We start from the raw sequence: 20,302 nt of genomic DNA on the forward strand, positions 1-20,302 counted from the left end.
CAGTCAGTAGGAACAATCCGGCTGGAAAAGTAACATTCTTTAACAGTCCCATTACAAAAGGAGAACCTGTTCCATACTCATTTATAGCTTGTTTTAATTCTTTGAGTAATTTAAAAGGAAAAGGCTCAAATGTAGCTATAATATTTCCCTCTTGATCCCGGGGGTGTATTCTAACAGGGAACTGCCAAGCCTCTAAATCACCCTCTTATCTAGCTTGCTGAATTCCTGCCTGAATAGAACTAAGAACTCCAGGCGCTGCTGGAACAGTCACTGGGGCAACTACTTTTCACCCAGTGTCCTCCAGAAAAGAAAGATCTGGGGGGACATTTTCTTCAAAATAATAAGGAGGGGGTGCAGAAGGGTAGGGATGAACTTCTTCCTTTGCTGCTTTAGCTTTAGCTGGCAAAACATGCTCTGTAACCTCTTCTGTTACTTTGCTATACTCTCCTTCATCCTCATCATCCCTGTGAAAAAGTTCCAAGGTGAAACGAACCAGACCCCAAACTTGCCCCATTGTTACCCTGACGCTTCCGAGCTCCCCTTCTTAGGGATTGCTATAAGAGTACTCGGGTGTCCCCCAGCTAGTTTTCCGTTCCAGCTGTCACTCTGGCGACCCTTCAACCTGGATTCGAGCCCCCACGAATAGACACCACTTGCCAAGACCAGCTCGATCAGGGAGACCTGAAACCAGCGGCGCTAGAGGAATTAAAGACACACACACAGAAATATAGAGGTGTGGAGTGGGAAACAAGGGGTCTCACAGCCTTCAGAGCTGAAAGCCCCAGAGATTTACCCACATGTTTATTAACAGCAAACCAGTCTTTAGCATTGTTTCTATAGATATTAAATTAACTAAAAGTATCCCTTATGGGAAAGGAAGGGATGGGCAGAATTAATTGCAGTGGGAACACGCCCTTAAGACACAGATCACTCATGCTTTTGTTTGTGGCATAAGAATGCCTTTAAGCGGTTTTCCGCCCTGGGCAGGCCGGGTGTTCCTTGCCCTCATTTCCGTAAACCCACAACCTTCCAGCTTGGGTGTTAGGGCCATTATGGACATATCACAGTGCTGCAGAGATTTTATTTATGACCAGTTTTGGGGCCAGTTTATGGCCAGATTTTGGGGGGCTTGCTCCCAACACTACCTCTTTAATTAGAGTACCTACTGTGTGCCCGTAAGATGATTACTTTTAAATTGAAATTAAAGAAATATGTGTTTGTACAGGAAAATATATAAGGCATATTTGGAAAATTTATGACATGTATTTCTTGGACTTCATGCTAAGCAACTATAACAAAGAGACCTCAACTTATAGTGGCCCAGACAAGACATATTTTTTCCTCTTGCTTAATTCATGTCAGTGGGCTGTGCATCATCAGGCCAACCAAGGCCTTGGGTTCTTTCCACCATGCCACCACTACAATCATCATGGTTAATGTTGACTCATCAGCACCGTGTCTACATCCTAGCTCAAGGGAAGTGGAGAAAAACAAAATCCAGGTCAAGTGGCTTGCTGTATTTCAACATGACCCAGAAACTGTACACCCATTGACCTGAGTTTGTTGCATGTCCACATCGAGGTGCGTGGAAGGCTGAGAAATGTCTTTATCTGAATGCCCATTAACCCACCTAGAAGACTGCTTTATGACTGTACTCCAATAATATGAATAACATATACTTCCTGTAGAGTATTTAGATAATGCAAAATGGTAAAATAAGTAAAGAAAATCCATCATTAATTTCATTTTTGAGATATTGACAGTCATACTTTTTTGTGTGTTTTTCTTCCTAGGAAGTTTTTTAACATACTTGTGCAATTCTCTGAATACACATTGTCATTTTACCATTGCTATATTTAATGAACTTTTCTCCATATGATTAATTGACTTTGGTGAACCTCATTTTAATAGCTAACACATGGATGAACTCTTACTTATATGAGTGATATATTGTCCCACTGTGAAATATTTACCTGTTTCCAGATGCTTACTATTATAAATAAGTTGTTACATGCATTTATATTTTCAGTGTTTTCTAGGTTAAGTTCTTAGGAAAGGAATTATTGCCAAATTGTGTTCAAAAAGTTATGCCAATTTTTACTCCCAACAGCAATATATGAGATGACATATTTAACATTACTGGGAAAATGGCCTTAACTTTTGGGCATTTTTTTTTTTTTTTTTGAGAACTCATTGTTTTTGAAGTGACGATTGGAAATAAAAACCCCTCATTTTTCTCTACAATACACAAAAGCACACATGAACACTTTTCCAGCAAGAAAATAGCTTTAAAATAAATTGATTTAATGGTTTATATTTTATAATTTGTTGATATGTTTATTACCCATGAGTAGTTCTTTGAATGGTCTCTACATGTTATTTACCCTTTTTTCTCTATTATATTTTTATTATTTTGTTATAAATAAAATTATATGTTATATTATTTTGTTTTATTATGTTGTTTTATTATTTTGTTTAAATAATAATACAACAATTATATCATAATTTTATTATTTTGTTTTGTTTATTATTATATTTTTACTATAAAGAGCTCATATATGAGTATATATCAACCTCTACCCAGTATGTCTACTGGAATTTTTTTCTTTTTTCTTTTTTGAGACAGATACTGGCTCTTCTCACCCAGGCTGGAGTGCAGTGGCACAATCTCGGCTCACTGCAACCTCCACCTCCCGGGTTCAAGCGATTCTCCTGCCTCAGCCTCTTGAGTAGCTGGGACTACAGGTGCCCCCCACCATGCCCGGCTAAATTTTCGTACTTTTAGTAGAGATAGGGTTTCACTATGTTGGCCAGGCTGGTCTCGAACTCCTGACCTCAGGTGATCCACCCACCTCGGCCTCCCAAAGTACTGGGATTACAGGCATGAGCCACCGTGCCTGACTGGAATGTTTTAAATGCTAGTTTGCTGTGTTAAGGCACAAGGAGTACAAACCCCTTAATAGCTTCTTCCATTGCTTTTCTGCTTAGAAAATATCTTCTCATATTCAAATCATTATGTATATAAGATAGTAACATCTTGTTTGTGGCTCTCTTATCTTATTCTAATGACATCTGCCTTGTAATTCTTTAGTGTATTACCAAATTGCAATTGTTTTAGTTATATAGAAAATATTTACATTTTCTGGAGCAAGTCTTCTTTCATGATTCCTCTTTCATTATTTTTCTTCCTTTCACTAAGTAATTTTAAATTACTTTATAATTATTTTTTATAAAATATTTATAATTTTATATTAAAAATATAAAATTACTTTATAATTATTACTTTATAATTATACTTTATAATTATTTTAAAATTTTCTCATGGGAGTGATAAATGTAAAATTTTGATTAGATTTACTATATCTGTATTATAATATTTTTCATTATTATAATACTATAATTATAGATTACCAATTTTGTAACATTTTGAATTGAAATGTCAAAATATAATTTAAATTATAGCTACACATTAAAATGCTATTTATGGTATTATATTCTATATTATACACTACATTAAAATAGAACTTATTTATAGTTTACATATAATTAATTTACTTCTGTTTTCTGTTTACACTTAAGGTATAATTTGATATTTACACTGACATATTAGTAATATTTTATATTGCACTAATTTTCATATTGTAACTGGTTTTTCCATTTTCAAAATATCCATTCTTTTCTTTTCTTCCATGCCTCCTTCCATTAATTCCAGATTTCATTTGTGCCTGTTAGTTAGGCTTTCTTGTTTCTTTTCCTAAAACATTCACATTGCTTTGTTAAGATTATTCTTACTTTGTGTTTTTGCACTATTGCTAAATGCTTCTCTTCTACATATTTTATAGCTGATCTTCCTGGTATAAGAAAATATTGATTTTTTGTTAATTGTAAAATTGGCTGTCTAAATAAAACCTTATTGTTTTTAAAAGCTTTTTATTTGGTTAACATGAGATTTCTGTATCAAAAATTAGGTAATGTGCTCTAATGGTATCTTGTCTCCTTTCTGCTTTGAAAAGTTTGACTCGAGCCTCCCCTCTTCAGGAAATGGCTCATTTTTGTCTCTTTCCCTTCCTCGCAGCATGGAGGAGTGTGAGGCTCTTTGCACAAGACTGGCCATAATGGTCAACGGCAGCTTCAGATGTCTTGGTTCTCCTCAGCACATCAAAAATAGGTGCGTTGAAGTTCTCCTTTTGCTTAAATCTTTACTATGAAATCAATAGCATGATGCAGGGTTATGCATCCATTTGGATTATGAAAGACTAAAGACTTCTTTCCTGTGCTCACTGATCCTTTATATTTCTTCCTGGTTAATTCCCTTCATGTATTCTCTTCATTTCCTTTTTGGAATCTTAATGATTTTGTTATCAATTTATGAGGGCATTGCTACATCCTGGTATAACATTAAAAAAATTAAAGTTGCCTAAATACATGTCCAATTTCCTTTCAATTTGTTTAACCTGTCATTCTTATGTAGAATAATTTATTCATTTATGTTGATAAATCTCTTATTTTCATTTGTTCATTGTTTTTAAGGTTAGGATTCTCAAGCAGAGATTTGGTAAATAGTCATATGTAAATTTTAAATACTTTTAATTTATGGAGAAAATAGCTGATGCTCAGGATTGAGATGACATAGTAGGGGGTGAGTGTCCATTTTTAGAGTTAGGCACTGCTGGAACGGTCAACCTCACAGTTGTTTGCTGCTTCGGGTCAACCACTGGTCAGATGCACCTACTAGAAACTATTCTCAGTATGTACTCTGCCCATCTTTAATAGGTATCATAAAAAAATAGTATTTCATGCTCTCCAACCTTTATGAACGCCTACATAAAGTTTTATAATCCATTCCTGATTGTTGGGTGATTTATGTCTGGTTTATGTTTACAAAAGTTTGCTGCAAGAGCCAGCAGGATGAAGCACATGGGGATAGGTTTTCTCTAGCTGTTGCATTCTACATACTGGAAAATCTGTGCCTACTTCCGAGTTTTGGTTCCAATAATGTGATATATGGGTTGAGCATGAATTGTTAGTAGATATGAACTGTAGGACTATATTAAACGAGAAATGGCTTGTGGGTTATTCACGGAAACATCAAACTTAATAAAATTTAAAAAATAATTTGTGGCCAGGTAAGGTGGCTCACACCTGTAATTCTAGCACTTTGGGAGGATGGAGTGGGAGGATCACTTGAGGCCCAGAATTTGAGACCAGCCTGGGCAACATAGTGAGACCTCATTCCTACAAAACACTTTTAAACAGTTAATTTTTAAAAATTATATCCAGGTGTGGTGGGGTGCATCTGTAGTGCTAGCTACTTAGGAGGTAGGAGGATCAGTTGTGTCCAAGAGGTCAAGGCCACAGTAAACCATGATTGTGTCACTATACTCCAGCCTGCATGACAGAGCAAGACCCTGTCTGAAAAAAAATAAAAAGTAAAATAAAATAACATAATTCGTAAAGTACTTATTCTCCTATAACTATAAACCTATAATAAACGTATGATGATGTGTGTTTCTATAATATTGAAATAAAGAATAAACGATTGATCATGACATAGATCGTAACAATAACTAGATTTTTCATAAACTTTGGCATCCATACCTGGGAGTCAGCAACATTAGAACCCATTTCTCTGATGTGGAGCTGCTGAGATGGATAAGAGAACTTTTAGTGGGGCTCCTTCCTCCTCCTCTCCATCCCTTTCTTTCCATGAACATGAATTTTTAGGAACATGAATGAGGAAGAGTAGGGTCTGGGTGTGGGGAAAAGTTCTGATGAGATAACACAGGAGAAGATAAGGGTTTTGGAGAGAAAATTTTGGCAGAATTTGGGCAGGGATCTGAGTATCAGGATTTCCCCATGGAGAGGCAGGAGGCTAGTGAGGAGGGTCCCTGGCTTAGGCTGGGAAACATCTTCCCAGAGGGAGAACAGAAGAAAGGAGCTACAGAAATCCCACAGAGGTGGGACCCAGAGGGCAGGGCTTGGGCCTCAGAGACCAGTTCCCTCGGGGAGGGGCAGGTGCAACAAGAGCTTGCTATGAAAGCCGAGTGGAGTGAAACCAGGGGAGCACGAGGGTTTAGCCACCTTTAGCTTCTGAGTTGCAGTGCTGACCTTGACCTCATGAACAGTCAGGAACCCTCAAACTTCAGTGTAGGTCTCAGCAAATTCGCCTGTGACAGGAAGCTGAGGCTTGCACCTGCTATGGCAGTTCACTCAGACAAAGCAGCCATCTTTCAGGGTGAAGGGGGGAAAGTGGAAAAGGAATGTCAGAATCAGAAAAATGAGGAGCCACAGAAATATAGAGGGAAGAACGTATGTGGCAAGTAGGGACAGATACATAAGAGGAAAAACAAAATGGAAAGTGAAGTGAAATTGCCCAAACCAAAGAACTCTCCCTACCTCACTCTCTGCCCCTGGCACAGCCCTCAGAGAAATGGGGACTCAGATGAGAAACAACTCTTCCATGGGACTTCAGGCCCCACCTGAGCTCCTTGAGTTCATCCCACTTTCCTGAGTCTGGGGAGCAAGACTCAAACACAAGAATCACTTCCTACCCCAATCTGCGGGGGGCACTGTCTTTCCTTCCCACCCTGTGTTGGTTCAGTCGGCCCAGTACACCCGTGCCTGACTCTGCTGTTTGTCTTCCCTCCTGCTGTGCTCATTTGAGTTCCTTTCTTGGGTTCTAAGCGAAACCTTGGTACATGCACTTCACCGTCAGAGAAGAGGACACCAAATCCCATTCCCATGCTCCTAACAGAGCATTAACACCCCAGCATCCTGCTTCATGCCCGGACTCACCTCATCCCTAGCCCACTGTTTTAAACTATCGTGTATTAATAGAAAAAATGAAGTACCGTAAGGCCAACAGATCAGGAGATGACTGCCTTTGAAAATATCACATATTACAGTTTCCAAGAATAAGGGCATGGGACACAGCGTCCCATGACGGAGCATCAGGTCAGCCAGGAGGCAGAGGGCAGCTGGAAGGAAGCATGAGCAAGGGCTTTTATTGTGGTTTCTGTTGGAAGGAATGGGTGAAATAGGACAAGCAGGTCTAAGATCTGCTAGTTTGAATAACTTCAGTGGGCCATGCAGCATAGGGGTTGTCCCTAGTTGGTAGTACCTGTCCCTGGGGTGACTGGGGAAGGGGGACTGTGGCTTAGCATGTGAGAGCCCCTTAGGGGAGGTGTTAGAGATCATATGTGTTCTGGGTCAGCTAGTTTGTATTTGAAAAAATGAATTTATGCGCAAGTTGTTTACTATCTTTAGGAATTGCCTAGCTCTGGGAGGGGCAGTTCTTCCAGAGTCAGCAAGTCCCCACATTTTCAAAGTATTAGAATACAGAAGGTAATAGGCATGGTTAATATACCCACTCCAGGACACACCGAGGCTAAGTGGAGCCCTAAGTGGAGGGCCAATCACATTCTCCCTGCCTGGAGGAAGCCAGACTTGCCCACTTTGCAGAAGAAGGCAGGGAGCTCTGGCTTTGCCAAGGGTTTTGAAGTCCCCCTCCTCTTCCTTGCTACAGACTTTTGTTCTTCCTGGGAATCTTTTTAATAGCTTGTTTCAGAGCTATTATCTACATAGTGAATTTCCAAACACTTTGAGGTTATAGAGTTGTATTAAAAGACAAGTTCCTTGGACCCCTCATCTGTGGATAACCTAAAGCTGTGTGTGACTGGTCTGTAGCAATCATCCATGAAGAAGGGCCTCTGAGAAGAAAAAATGCAATAGGCCACTATCTAGTGTGTATGTCTCTCCATTGATATCAAGTTATTATGTTAACCATGATGTTGCTTCTCATCTGAGTCACAATTTAAGAAAAGTCAATCAATATTAGATCTTTTGCTGGTAAAATTGAGGCTGTTTGCTTTTGACATTTAATATTTCTTTAACAAATGTTTATTGAAACCCAGCAAGGGGAGGCAGAGGTAGGTCTGATGCAGTTTATGCCTGCTTTGGTGCTCACAAGTGCAGAGAGTGAGCCCTGCACACACCTGGTGACATCACAAGGCCTAACAGGGCAGGCAACATAGAAAAGGTATCAACTAGAGTGTTCTGTGAAAGGGCCATATATGCCAAGTGGTCTCCAAACCCAGGAAAAGTCGAGAAACCAAAGAAGGAGGAAGACAAATCCAGTGTTTTGGTAAAGGGTGATTTCCTGGAGCACTTATGAATGGAAGTGTAGTCTTGGGAAGCAGCAAGACAGGTAGACCTCTGCAACATTGCTCCCCAGACCCAGGGCTCTTATATCATAGGGAAAGAACACCTACCCTAGAGAGACAATTGAAGACACCCCTCCAGAACAACAGGCAAGAGTGCTGCATGCATCATGGGCTATCATTTGTACAATAACACAAGGGTCGCCTTGATCTAAAGGCAGGAACACATGTTCTTACAGGAAGGACAGGAAGTGAAGTAGGAATCAGGAGGCATTCGCGAGACCAGGCTAACGAGAAGTTAGTGTGGCAGATTAGCATCCATGATGAAGTCACTTTTGTCTCCACGTGGAGCCCTGAGAAGGAGGATGCCTTTTTTAGTTTGAACAAATAGGGAAATATCTTAGACCTGGAGGTACAGGTAAAATTTGGTTAAAAGGGGATTTAATTCTAGATTGTATTTAGTAATAAAAACATCACTACAGAATCAGAATTTGAGAGCAAGTAAGAGGGACAGACATACCAGTCAAAGCAAAGTTTACATTTCAACATGAAAAGTAAAGGAAATCCTCAGGCTAAGTAAAAGCAGCATGACTATTTTAAATGTTCCTTGAGCAACCTTCGGCTTTGTGGTCTTAACTCCGTTTCTGCAGCTTGGCGTTGTTGCATTTTGGGTTGGATAATTCTTGGTTGTGGGAGGTTGTCCTGGACGTATAAGATGTTTAGCATCATCCCTGGTGTGTGCAGCACCCTCACCCCAATTGTGACAGCTAAAAATGTCTCTGGACATTGGCAAATGTCTTTTGGGCAGCAAATTGTCCTGCTTGAGACCCACTGTCTCAGCTGTTATTTTGTTCTATGTCCCCAGAGACATGGAACATACTGGGAAACCTAGTTACAGTAATAGTTAGACCAGATTCCAAAAACATTAGGCAGTCAACCCTGCCTTTCCTGTGGCCCAATCTGAAATGTGTCCTGCTCAGTGGCTAAGAGGAAGCAGGTGTATGAAGTAGCAGTATGTCAGCAAATGGGCACAAGGATGGGTAGAGGGCGTTGCACACAGGGCATTGTCTTCCCAGAGGCAAACCCTCTGGGCTGTGGAGTGACCTCATTTTGCAGAAGTCCAAGGTCCATGGGAAAGGAGTGCCCTCTTCTCCTTTCAGTCTCAGTACAGCCCCAGTATGAGATGTATGAAGTCATAGTGGAAAGCCAGATGGCCTGAGAGGAGCTGCAACTCTGCAGGCCAAGGTCACTCTGGTGCTTTCTCATGCTCCTCCAAATACATCCCTATCCCACCTTAGTGTCTGTTCTTACTTGAACACCTTGCTTGGACCACTCTCCGTCACTGATTACACAATACTCCCACCCACAGACACCCAGGATGATTCTTCCTTTTTCCTTGAGACTTCTCGGCTTTTTCAATGCTTGGCATTTTGTTCCCTTTGCTTATGTTTTTTTCTTTATAGCAATAATCTTTTCCTCTTCTTTGGCATAAATTTGCCTCCTGCCTGCCAAAAGATCTGTTTGTAGAGTGTTTGATATCCACAATCTTACCTCGTTCCAATTCAGTGCTCTGCTCCTGGAGAGCACAGACTTTGTCTTTTATCAGTCCTACTCTTGCGATATGCTCACGCATCCATGCGATTTTGGAGACAACATTTGAGGGCAAGGACAACCAGTCCAGTCCTGGAGGCCTTGGTGTCTGAAAACCCAGGGGTACCAAATAAATGGAATATGTGTGGTCCTGAAATGTTTAGGTTTTAGTTCACCAAGAGGTTTAATACTGCCAGATTCTACATTCATTATTTACTAAATTGGTGTTCTATGCTCTTCTCAAGCTCCATGTCTTCTTGTCATAGTTACTTAAATTATCTTTTTGATACTCCTAAGTGGTTAAACAATGCTTTTAGCTTTAGATTGGTATTCCAATATATTTCTTTTTTTTTTTTTTTGAGACGGAGTCTCGCTCTGTCACCCAGGCTGGAGTGCAGTGGCCGGATCTCAGCTCACTGCAAGCTCCGCCTCCCGGGTTTACGCCATTCTCCTGCCTCAGCCTCCCCAGTAGCTGGGACTACAGGCGCCCGCCACCTCGCCTGGCTAGTTTTTTGTATTTTTTTAGTAGAGACGGGGTTTCACCGTGTTCGCCAGGATGGTCTCGATCTCCTGACCTTGTGATCCGCCCGTCTCGGCCTCCCAAAGTGCTGGGATTACAGGCTTGAGCCACCGCGCCCGGCCGGTATTCCAATATATTTCTAAACTGCTGTATGTGTTCATAAGTTAAGCTCCAACCAAATTAAAGTTTAAAGAATCATGTCTATGGTTTGTCACTTCAACAAAAGAAGTCAACAATGGATTTCTATTAGTGGGATTTAGCTAAAAGGATTTTCCTGACTCTAGTTTGGGACCTCATCATGCTCTTCCTGGCTTCAGCCAACACCAACTGCCCCAATCCTGAGTCTGGTGCAGGTGGAAATATTTGTTCAAAATTGGTAACTGATTTCCCAGAAGGACAGACAGCATCTAGAGTGTAGAATTTCGGGGACCCAACCTCACAGGGAAAAGTGGATTCACTCCCTTCATGGTCATCTTGGCCTCATTCCAGCGTTTCCCTTCTTCTCTCCTACCCTCGTGACCCTCCGCCCCGTTTCAACTGGAGAAATCATCAAGTCCCTCCCTGTCCCCTCTCCAGCCTGCAGGACTCTTTTTAAGCTTGCGAGGTTGTCACAGAGTGGTCCTCAGATGCATTCTTCAGCTGTCCTTCCTGTGGCATTACCAAAATACACCCTCAAAGGATTATTATTATTTGTTCTTTCTGCAGAAACTTCTCTCCCCTAATCCATTCTCTGCTTCTCAGTTTCTCTAGCCTAGACCCAGTTTACACCTGGGATACACCTGTGCCAGTTTCCTCCTGGAGCAGAAGGGGTTATAATGCTGCTGGATGTCCTCCCTTTGGGCTCAACAAACTCCTGGAAAATTCTCTTCTCCCCTTCTACTCCCTGGCAAAGGAAAATCTACCACTTATAAAATCTGCAGAGTATGTCCTAACACGCAATCCTGGACCATCTCTTAATGATAATATGTCCCCTTGTCTTGCATCACTATATTCCCTTCTTCTTGCCTTTCTAGCCTATAGATATTCCCCTTTCCTAATTGTCCTCATCCTCATCTTTTATCGCTTTTATCTTCACCATTTATTATAGTCTCTTATCTACTGCTCTGAGCAAGGTATATAGATTATCTAGCAATCTGGATAATAATATTGAGAACTAATTCTTATATAGTGCTTATTGTATGCCATCTGTAAGTGCTTTATACACATGAATCAATTTATTCCTCATGACAGTCCTACCAAGTAGCTGTTATTGTTAGCCTTCATTTTACAGGCATAAAAAGTAGTCGTAGAAAGGTTGAGTGACTTTTCCAGGATTACCATCTAGTAAGCAGAGGGACTGAGATTTGAACCCCAGCATTCTGGTGCTACTTTGCTCTATGATGCATCATCTCATGATTGTCCACATTTGACAAAAGAAAGAAGTGAGCCTCCTACCTGTGGTGGAACTGTCTTTCAGCTGCAGCCAGTCTTACTCCAAGCTTGCAGGCCTAGTCACCATTTCCATTTCCCTCCTGCTGAAGCACAGCCCAGAACTGTAAACATGAATGTGCAAACTCTCACTCATCTTCAATGGCATCTGCACCAGCAACTCTCTCGTTGACTTGTCTTTGGGCAAAATTTTAACATCTTTTCCATTCCTATTGAGACCTCATCACCCTACTCATTTAATAAATAATTTCTAATTTCCTGAGAGACACCTCTTGTCAGCTAGCTTTTTGATGGGCTCTCACAAGTTTTTATTTCTTCATCATCCTTCTCTTTCTTTGTATCTGTATCTGAGAAAGAAATCTGCTTCTTTATTAAGTGTTTTTCTTCTGTTTGATGATAACATGATCGATTTCCCTTGGGATACCTTCTGTCAGTGGTTTTATTCTGCTTTATATCCTTGATCTTTTCACAGTCACGAGCAGTTAATAACAGAACATCAACCACATAGACTTAACCATATTCATCATTATTTGTAGTAAGAATCCAGAGGTAACTGATTATTGGCATTCCTTAAGAGGTCCTAGGCCTGAGAGTGTGGGTGTTCCCAAAGTGGCTGCTGTAGCTCCACCCAACATATCTATGTTCTAAGCAACAACTAAGAGAAGCAGAGAAAAGCAAAAAGAGCACATGCCAACTGTCTGTTCCCTCTTAAAGTAGCTTTCTGACAGAGTCCCACCCAGCAACTTGTACTTAGGTTTATTTGTCTAAGAAATGTTTGCTTTAGCTGGGCACTTTGCTACTTAAATGAGGTTAGGTTTCTGTTCCCGAGGAAGATAGGGATCATGGATGTGGAGTGGGAAGCCTGCAGCCTCACTTATTCACCTGACTGGATTCTTTTCCTCCATTGAGGGTGGGTCATTAGGTTGAGCAGTTGAGCTGAACAGACTCTTGGGCTTTCGATTTAAGATTGTTGTATGCTATGAAAGAGCCCACTATGTAATAGAGATTCATGAGTTTATGTGTGAGCACATGATTTTTTGTGTGTGTGTGTATGTGTGTGTGTGTGGCTCAGTTAACAACAGAGGAGAGCTGGAGTGGAGTGGCACTCACCTAATAGCCACGGGTGGTTAAAACTATCCTTTTGGGCACTGAAGTTTTGTCCTAGGCAATTAGGGATGCATCCTCAAATCCTCTGCATGTCATAAATTGAGCACATAATGGTGCCCTGGTAGCGAGCTGCCTTTGTACTTGCAGACATTGAGCATATTCGTAAATCACCTGGAGGGAACCATTACCAGCTGCATGAAGCACCTATTTGCTTTTCTCCTCCCTTGAACCTGATTGACATAGGAGGCTTAAGTCTGACTTGGTAAAAACGCTCCTCTGATGGAAAGGAAATAAAGTATGCTTCTGAAGCACAGAGTTTACAATTTGAAATACTCCACGTCAATTTATGATTTTGGGTGAGGGAGGATAAAGGCTGTTTATTTTGTTGTTGTTGTTTTTGTTGTTTTCTTGTTTTTTTTTTTTCTTATTAGTGATTCTTTCTTTAGCATCATGTCATGAGAACAATGTACAGTTGAAAAACAATAATGGGGAGAGTGGCTCAGAGATAAAGTACCCAGGGACCAGTGAACAAGGGAGAATCAAAGTGTTTGAACTGATGGATCAATCACTTTGCACATACATAAATTGGTATCTCACTTCAAAAATATTCTTATTTCCCGTTAGCTACTCTTTTTTTTTGTTTAATGTATTTCTTTTTTTTTTTTTTTTTATTGTACTTTAGGTTCTAGGGTACATCTGCATAACGTGCAGGTTTGTTACATATGTATATTTGTGCCATGTTGGTGTGCTGCACCCATCAACTCGTCAGCACCCATCAATTCATCATTTATATCATGTATAACTCCCCAATGCAATCCCTCCCCCTCCCCCCTCCCCATGATAGGCCCCGGTGTGTGATGTTCCCCTTCCCGAGTCCAAGTGATCTCATTGTTCAGTTCCCACCTATGAGTGAGAACATGCGGTGTTTGGTTTTCTGTTCTTGTGATAGTTTGCTAAGAATGATGGTTTCCAGCTGCATCCATGTCCCTACAAAGGACGCAAACTCATCCTTTTTTATGGCTGCATAGTATTCCATGGTGTATATGTGCCACATTTTCTTAATCCAGTCTGTCACAGATGGACATTTGGGTTGATTCCAAGTCTTTGCTATTGTGAATAGTGCCGCAATACACATACGTGTGCATGTGTCTTTGTAGTAGAATAATTTATAATCCTTTGGGTATATACCCAGTAGTGGGATGGCTCGGTCATATGGCACATCTAGTTCTAGATCCTTGAGGAATTGCCATACTGTTTTCCATAATGGTTGAACTAGTTTACAATCCCACCAACAGTGTAAAAGTGTTGCTATTTCTCCACATCCTCTCCAACAACTGTTGTTTCCTGATTTTTTAATGATTGCCATTCTAACTGGTGTGAGATGGTATCTCATTGTGGTTTTGATTTGCATTTCTCTGATGGCGAGTGATGATGAGCATTTCTTCATGTGTCTGTTGGCCGTATGAATGTCTTCTTTTGAGAAATGTCTGTTCATATCCTTTCCCCACTTTTTGATGGGGTTGTTTTTTTCTTGTATATTTGTTTGAGTTCTTTGTAGATTCTGGATATTAGCCCTTTGTCAGATGAGTAGGTTGCAAAAATTTTCTCCCATTCTGTAGGTTGCCTATTCACTCTGATGGTAGTTTCTTTTGCTGGGCAGAAGCTCTTTAGTTTAATTAGATCCCATTTGTCAATTTTGGCTTTTGCTGCCGTTGCTTTTGGTGTTTTAGACATGAAGTCCTTGCCCATGCCTATGTCCTGAATGGTACTACCTAGATTTTCTTCTAGGGTTTTTATGGTATTAGGTCTAACGTTTAAGTCTCTAATCCATCTTGAATTAATTTTCGTATAAGGAGTAAGGAAAGGATCCAGTTTCAGCTTTCTACTTATGGCTAGCCAATTTTCCCAGCACCATTTATTAAATAGGGAATCCTTTCCCCATTTCTTGTTTCTCTCAGATTTGTCAAAGATCAGATGGCTGTAGATGTGTGGTATTATTTCTGAGGACTCTGTTCCGCTCCATTGGTCTATATCTCTGTTTTGGTACCAGTGCCATGCTGTTTTGGTTACTGTAGCCTTGTAGTATAGTTTGAAGTCAGGTAGCGTGACGCCTCCAGCTTTGTCCTTTTGACTTAGGATTGTCTTGGCAATGCGGGCTCTTTTTTGGTTCCATATGAACTTTAAAACAGTTTTTTCCAATTCTGTGAAGAAACTCATTGGTAGCTTGAAGGGGATGGCATTGAATCTATAAATAACCTTGGGCAGTATGGCCATTTTCACGATACTGATTCTTCCTATCCATGAGCATGGTATGTTCTTCTATTTGTTTGTGTCCTCTTTTATTTCACTGAGCAGTGGTTTGTAGTTCTCCTTGAAGAGGTCCTTTACATCTCTTGTAAGTTGGATTCCTAGGTATTTTATTCTCTTTGAAGCAATTGTGAATGGAAGTTCATTCCTGACTTGGCTCTCTGCTTGTCTGTTACTGGTGTATAAGAATGCTTGTGATTTTTGCACATTCATTTTGTATCCTGAGACTTTGCTGAAGTTGCTTATCAGCTTAAGGAGATTTTGGGCTGAGACGATGGGGTTTTCTAAATATACAATCATGTCATCTGCAAACAGGGACAATTTGACTTCTTCTTTTCCTAACTGGATACCCTTGATTTCTTTCTCTTGCCTGATTGCCCTAGCCAGAACTTCCAAGACTATGTTGAATAGGAGTGGTGAGAGAGGGCATCCCTGTCTTGTACCAGTGTTCAAAGGGAATTTTTCCAGTTTTTGCCCATTCAGTATGATATTAGCTGTGGGTTTGTCATAAATAGCTCTTATTATTTTGAGGTACGTTCCATCAATATCGAATTTATTGAGCGTTTTTAGCATGAAGGGCTGTTGAATTTTGTCAAAAGCCTTTTCTGCATCTATTGAGATAATCATGTGATTCTTGACTTTGGTTCTGTTTATATGCTGGATTATGTTTATTGATTTGCAAATGTTGAACCAGCCTTGCATCCCAGGGATGAAGCCCACTTGATCATGGTGGATAAGCTTTTTGATGTGCTGCTGAATCCGGTTTGCCAGTATTTTATTGAGGATTTTTGCATCGATGTTCATCAGGGATATTGGTCTAAAATTCTCTTTTTTTGTTGCGTCTCTGCCAGGCTTTGGTATCAGGATGATGTTGGCCTCATGAAATGAGTTAGGGAGGATTCCCTCTTTTTCTATTGATTGGAATAGTTTCAGAAGGAATGGTACCAGCTCCTCCTTGTACCTCTGGTAGAATTCAGCTGTGAATCCATCTGTTCCTGGACTTTTTTTGGTGGGTAGGCTATTAATTGTTGCCTCAATTTCAGAGCCTGCTATTGGTCTATTCAGGGATTCAACTTCTTCCTGGTTTAGTCTTGGGAGAATGTAAGTGTCCAGGAAATTATCCATTTCTTCTAGATTTTCTAGTTGATTTGCGTAGAGGTGTTTATAGTATTCTCTGATGGTAGTTTGTATTTCTGTGGGGTCGGTAGTGATATCCCCTTTATCATTTTTTATTGCATCTATTTGATTCCTCTCTCTTTTCTTCTTCATTAGTCTTGCTAGTGGTCTGTCAATTTTGTTGATCTTTTCTAAAAACCAACTCCTGCATTCATTGATTTTTTGGAGGGTTTTTTGTGTCTCTATCTCCTTCAGTTCTGCTCTGATCTTAGTTATTTCTTGCCTTCTGCTACCTTTTGAATGTGTTTGCTCTTGCCTCTCTAGTTCTTTTAATTGTGATGTTAGAGTGTCAATTTTAGATCTTTCCTGCTTTCTCTTGTGGGCATTTAGTGCTATAAATTTCCCTCTACACACTGCTTTAAATGTGTCCCAGAGATTCTGGTATGTTGTATCTTTGTTCTCCTTGGTTTCAAAGAACATCTTTATTTCTGCTTTCATTTCATTATGTACCCAGTAGTCATTCAGGAGCAGGTTGTTCAGTTTCCATGTAGTTGAGCGATTTTGATTGAGTTTCTTAGTTCTGAGTTCTAGTTTGATTGCACTGTGGTCTGAGAGACAGTTTGTTATAATTTCTGTTCTTTTACATTTGCTGAGGAGTGCTTTACTTCCAATTATGTGGTCAATTTTGGAATAAGTGCGATGTGGTGCTGAGAAGAATGTATATTCTGTTGATTTGGGGTGGAGAGTTCTATAGATGTCTATTAGGTCCGCTTGGTGCAGAGATGAGTTCAGTTCCTGGATATCCTTGTTAACTTTCTGTCTCATTGATCTGTCTAATGTTGACAGTGGAGTGTTGAAGTCTCCCATTATTATTATATGGGAGTCTAAGTCTCTTTGTAAGTCTCTAAGGACTTGCTTTATGAATCTGGGTGCTCCTGTATTGGGTGCATATATATTTAGGAGAGTTAGCTCTTCCTGTTGAATTGATCCCTTTACCAATATGTAATGGCCTTCTTTGTCTCTTTTGATCTTTGATGGTTTAAAGTCTATTTTATCAGAGACTAGGTTTGCAACCCCTGCTTTTTTTTGTTCTCCATTTGCTTGGTAGATCTTCCTCCATCCCTTCATTTTGAGCGTATATGTCTCTGCATGTGAAATGGGTCTCCTGAATACAGCAGACTGATGGATCTTGACTCTTTATCCAGTTTGCCAGTCTGTGTCTTTTAATTGGAGCATTTAGTCCATTAACATTTAAGGTTAATATTGTTATGTGTGCACTTGATCCTGCCATTATGATATTAACTGGTTATTTTGCTCGTTAGTTGATGCAGTTTCTTCCTAGCCTCGATGGTCTTTACATTTTGGCATGTTTTTGCAATGGCTGGTACCGGTTGTTCCTTTCCATGTTTAGGGCTTCCTTCAGGGTCTCTTGTAAGGCAGGCCTGGTGGTGACAAAATCTCTAAGCATTTGCTTATCTGTAAAGGATTTTATTTCTCCTTCACTGATGAAACTTAGTTTGGCTGGATATGAAATTCTGGGTTGAAAATTCTTTTCTTTAAGAACGTTGAATACTGGCCCCCACTCTCTTCTGGCTTGTAGAGTTTCTGCCGAGAGATCTGCTCTTAGTCTGATGGGCTTCCCTTTGTGGGTAACCCGACCTTTCTCTCTGGCTGCCCTTAAGATTTTTTCCTTCATTTCAACTTTGGTGAATCTGGCAATTATGTGTCTTGGAGTTGCTCTTCTGGAGGAGTATCTTTGTGGCGTTCTCTGTATTTCCTGAATTTGAATGTTGGCCTGCCCTACTAGGTTGGGGAAGTTCTCCTGGATGATATCCTGAAGAGTGTTTTCCAACTTGGTTCCATTTTCCCCCTCACTTTCAGGCACCCCAATCAGATGTAGATTTGGTCTTTTTACATAATCCCATACTTCTTGCACGCTTTGTTCATTTCTTTTTCTTCTTTTTTCTTTTGGTTTCTCTTCTCACTTCATTTCATTCATTTGATCCTCAATCGCTGATACTCTTTCTTCCAGTTGATCGAGTCGGTTACTGAAGCTTGTGCATTTGTCACTGTATTTCTCGTGTTATGGTTTTCATCTCTGTCATTTCGTTTATGATCTTCTCTGCATTAATTAGTCTAGCTGTCAATTCTTCCACTCTTTTTTCAAGATTTTTAGTTTCTTTGTGCTGGGCATGTAATTCCTCCTTTAGCTCTGAGAAGTTTGATGGACTGAAGCCTTCTTCTGTCATCTCGTCAAAGTCATTCTCTGACCAGCTTTGATCCGTTGCTGGCGATGGGCTGCGCTCCTTTGCAGGGGGAGATGCGCTCTTATTTTTTGAATTTCCTGCTTTTCTGCCCTGCTTTTTCCCCATCTTTGTGGTTTTATCTGTCTCTGGTCTTTGATGATGGTGACGTACTGATGGGGTTTTGGTATAGGTGTCCTTCCTGTTTGATAATTTTCCTTCTGACAGTCAGGACCCTCAGCTATAGGTCTGTTGGAGATTGCTTGAGGTCCACTCCAGACCCTGTTTGCCTGGGTATCAGCAGCAGAGGTTGCAGAAGATAGAATATTGCTGAACCGCGAGTGTACCTGTCTGATTCTTACTTTGGAAGCTTCCTCTCAGGGGTGTACTCCACCCTGTGAGATGTGGGGTGTCAGACTGCCCCTAGTGGGGGATGTCTCCCAGTTAGGCTACTCAGGGGTCAGTGACCCACTTGAGCAGGCAGTCTGTCCCTTCTCAGATCTCAACCTCCGTGTTGGGAGATCCACTGCTCTCTTCAAAGCTGTCTGACAGAGTCGTTCGCGTCTGCTCAGGCCTCTGTTGCTTCCCCTGTTGTTTTTTTAGCTGAGCCCTGCCCCCAGAGGTGGAGTCTATAGAGACAGGCAGGTTTCCTTGAGCTGCTGTGAGCTCCACCCAGTTGGAGCTTCCCAGCGGCTTTGTTTAACTACTTAAGCCTCAGCAATGGCGGGCGCCCCTCCCCCATCCTCGCTGCTGCCTCGCAGTTAGTTCACTGCAGACTGCTGTGTTAACAATGAGGGAGGCTCCGTGGGTGTGGGACCCTCCCGGCCAGGTGAGGGATATATTCTTCTGGTGTGTCCGTTTGCTTAGAGTGCGGTATTGGGGTGGGAGTTACCTGATTTTCCAGGTGTTGTGTGTCTCAGTTCACCTGGCCAGGAAAAGGGATACCCTTCCCCCTTGCGCTTCCCCGGTGAGGTGATGCCTCGCCCTGCTTCAGCTCTCGCTGGTCAGGCTGCAGCAACTGACCAGCACCGATTGTCTGGCACTCCCTAGTGAGATGACCCCAGTACCTCAGTTGAAGATGCAGAAATCACCGGTCTCCTGTGTCGCTCGCGCTGGGAGTTGGAGACTGGAGCTGTTCCTATTCGGCCATCTTGCTCCCCGTCCCCGTTCTTTTTTTTTTTTTTTAGACAGAGTTTTGTTCCTGTTGCCCAGGCTGGAGTACAAGTACAGTGATGCAATCTTAGCTCACTACAACCTCTGTCTCCCGGGTTCAAGCAATTCTCCTGCCTTAACGTCCCAAGTAGCTGGGATTACAGGCATGTGCCACCATGCCCAGCTAATTTTGTATTTTTAGTAGAGATAGGATTTCACCATGTTGGTCAGGCAGGTCTTGAACTCCTGACCTCAGGTGATCTGCCCGCCTTGGTCTTCCAAAGTGCTGGGATTACAGGTGTGACTGAACGCACCGGCCTGTCTCTCTCCCTCCCTCCCTCCCTCCCTCCCTCCCTCCCTCCCTTCCTTCCTTCCTTCCTTCCTTCCTTCCTTCCTTCCTTCCTTCTTTCTTTCTTTCCTTCTTTCTTTTTTATGTTTTATAAAGAAAACACAGCTTCAAATGATTTAAAGAAAATTGTTAAGATTATGAGAATTTACATTTCCTTGAGTTATCAACTGAAAACTTTGAGAACCAAGAATAAAAGTAAAATAAATTTCAAAGCATCCTGTCATATATGTGTTATATAGCCATCTAAGTTAAAATAGAAATAATAGTCTAGAAGTTTGTTTGTGGATTTTTTTTCCTAACAAAATGAAAGGAAACAGAATGTTGTTTGAGC

At 41.1% G+C, this 20,302-nt stretch overlaps 1 protein-coding gene across 1 annotated transcript in view; it reads left to right on the forward strand.

The window, feature by feature from the left end:
• ABCA13 (ATP binding cassette subfamily A member 13) overlaps nt 1–20,302 on the forward strand; it is a 520,700-nt gene that overhangs the window by 478,042 nt on the left and 22,356 nt on the right. The window contains exon 59 of the mRNA XM_010374424.2: nt 4,076–4,168. Coding sequence (XP_010372726.2) covers nt 4,076–4,168 — 93 coding nt within the window. The remainder of the gene's footprint in view (nt 1–4,075; nt 4,169–20,302) is intronic.

This window comes from Rhinopithecus roxellana, chromosome 6, assembly GCF_007565055.1.
Source record: "Rhinopithecus roxellana isolate Shanxi Qingling chromosome 6, ASM756505v1, whole genome shotgun sequence".
In the NCBI taxonomy this organism is placed as follows: domain Eukaryota; kingdom Metazoa; phylum Chordata; class Mammalia; order Primates; family Cercopithecidae; genus Rhinopithecus; species Rhinopithecus roxellana.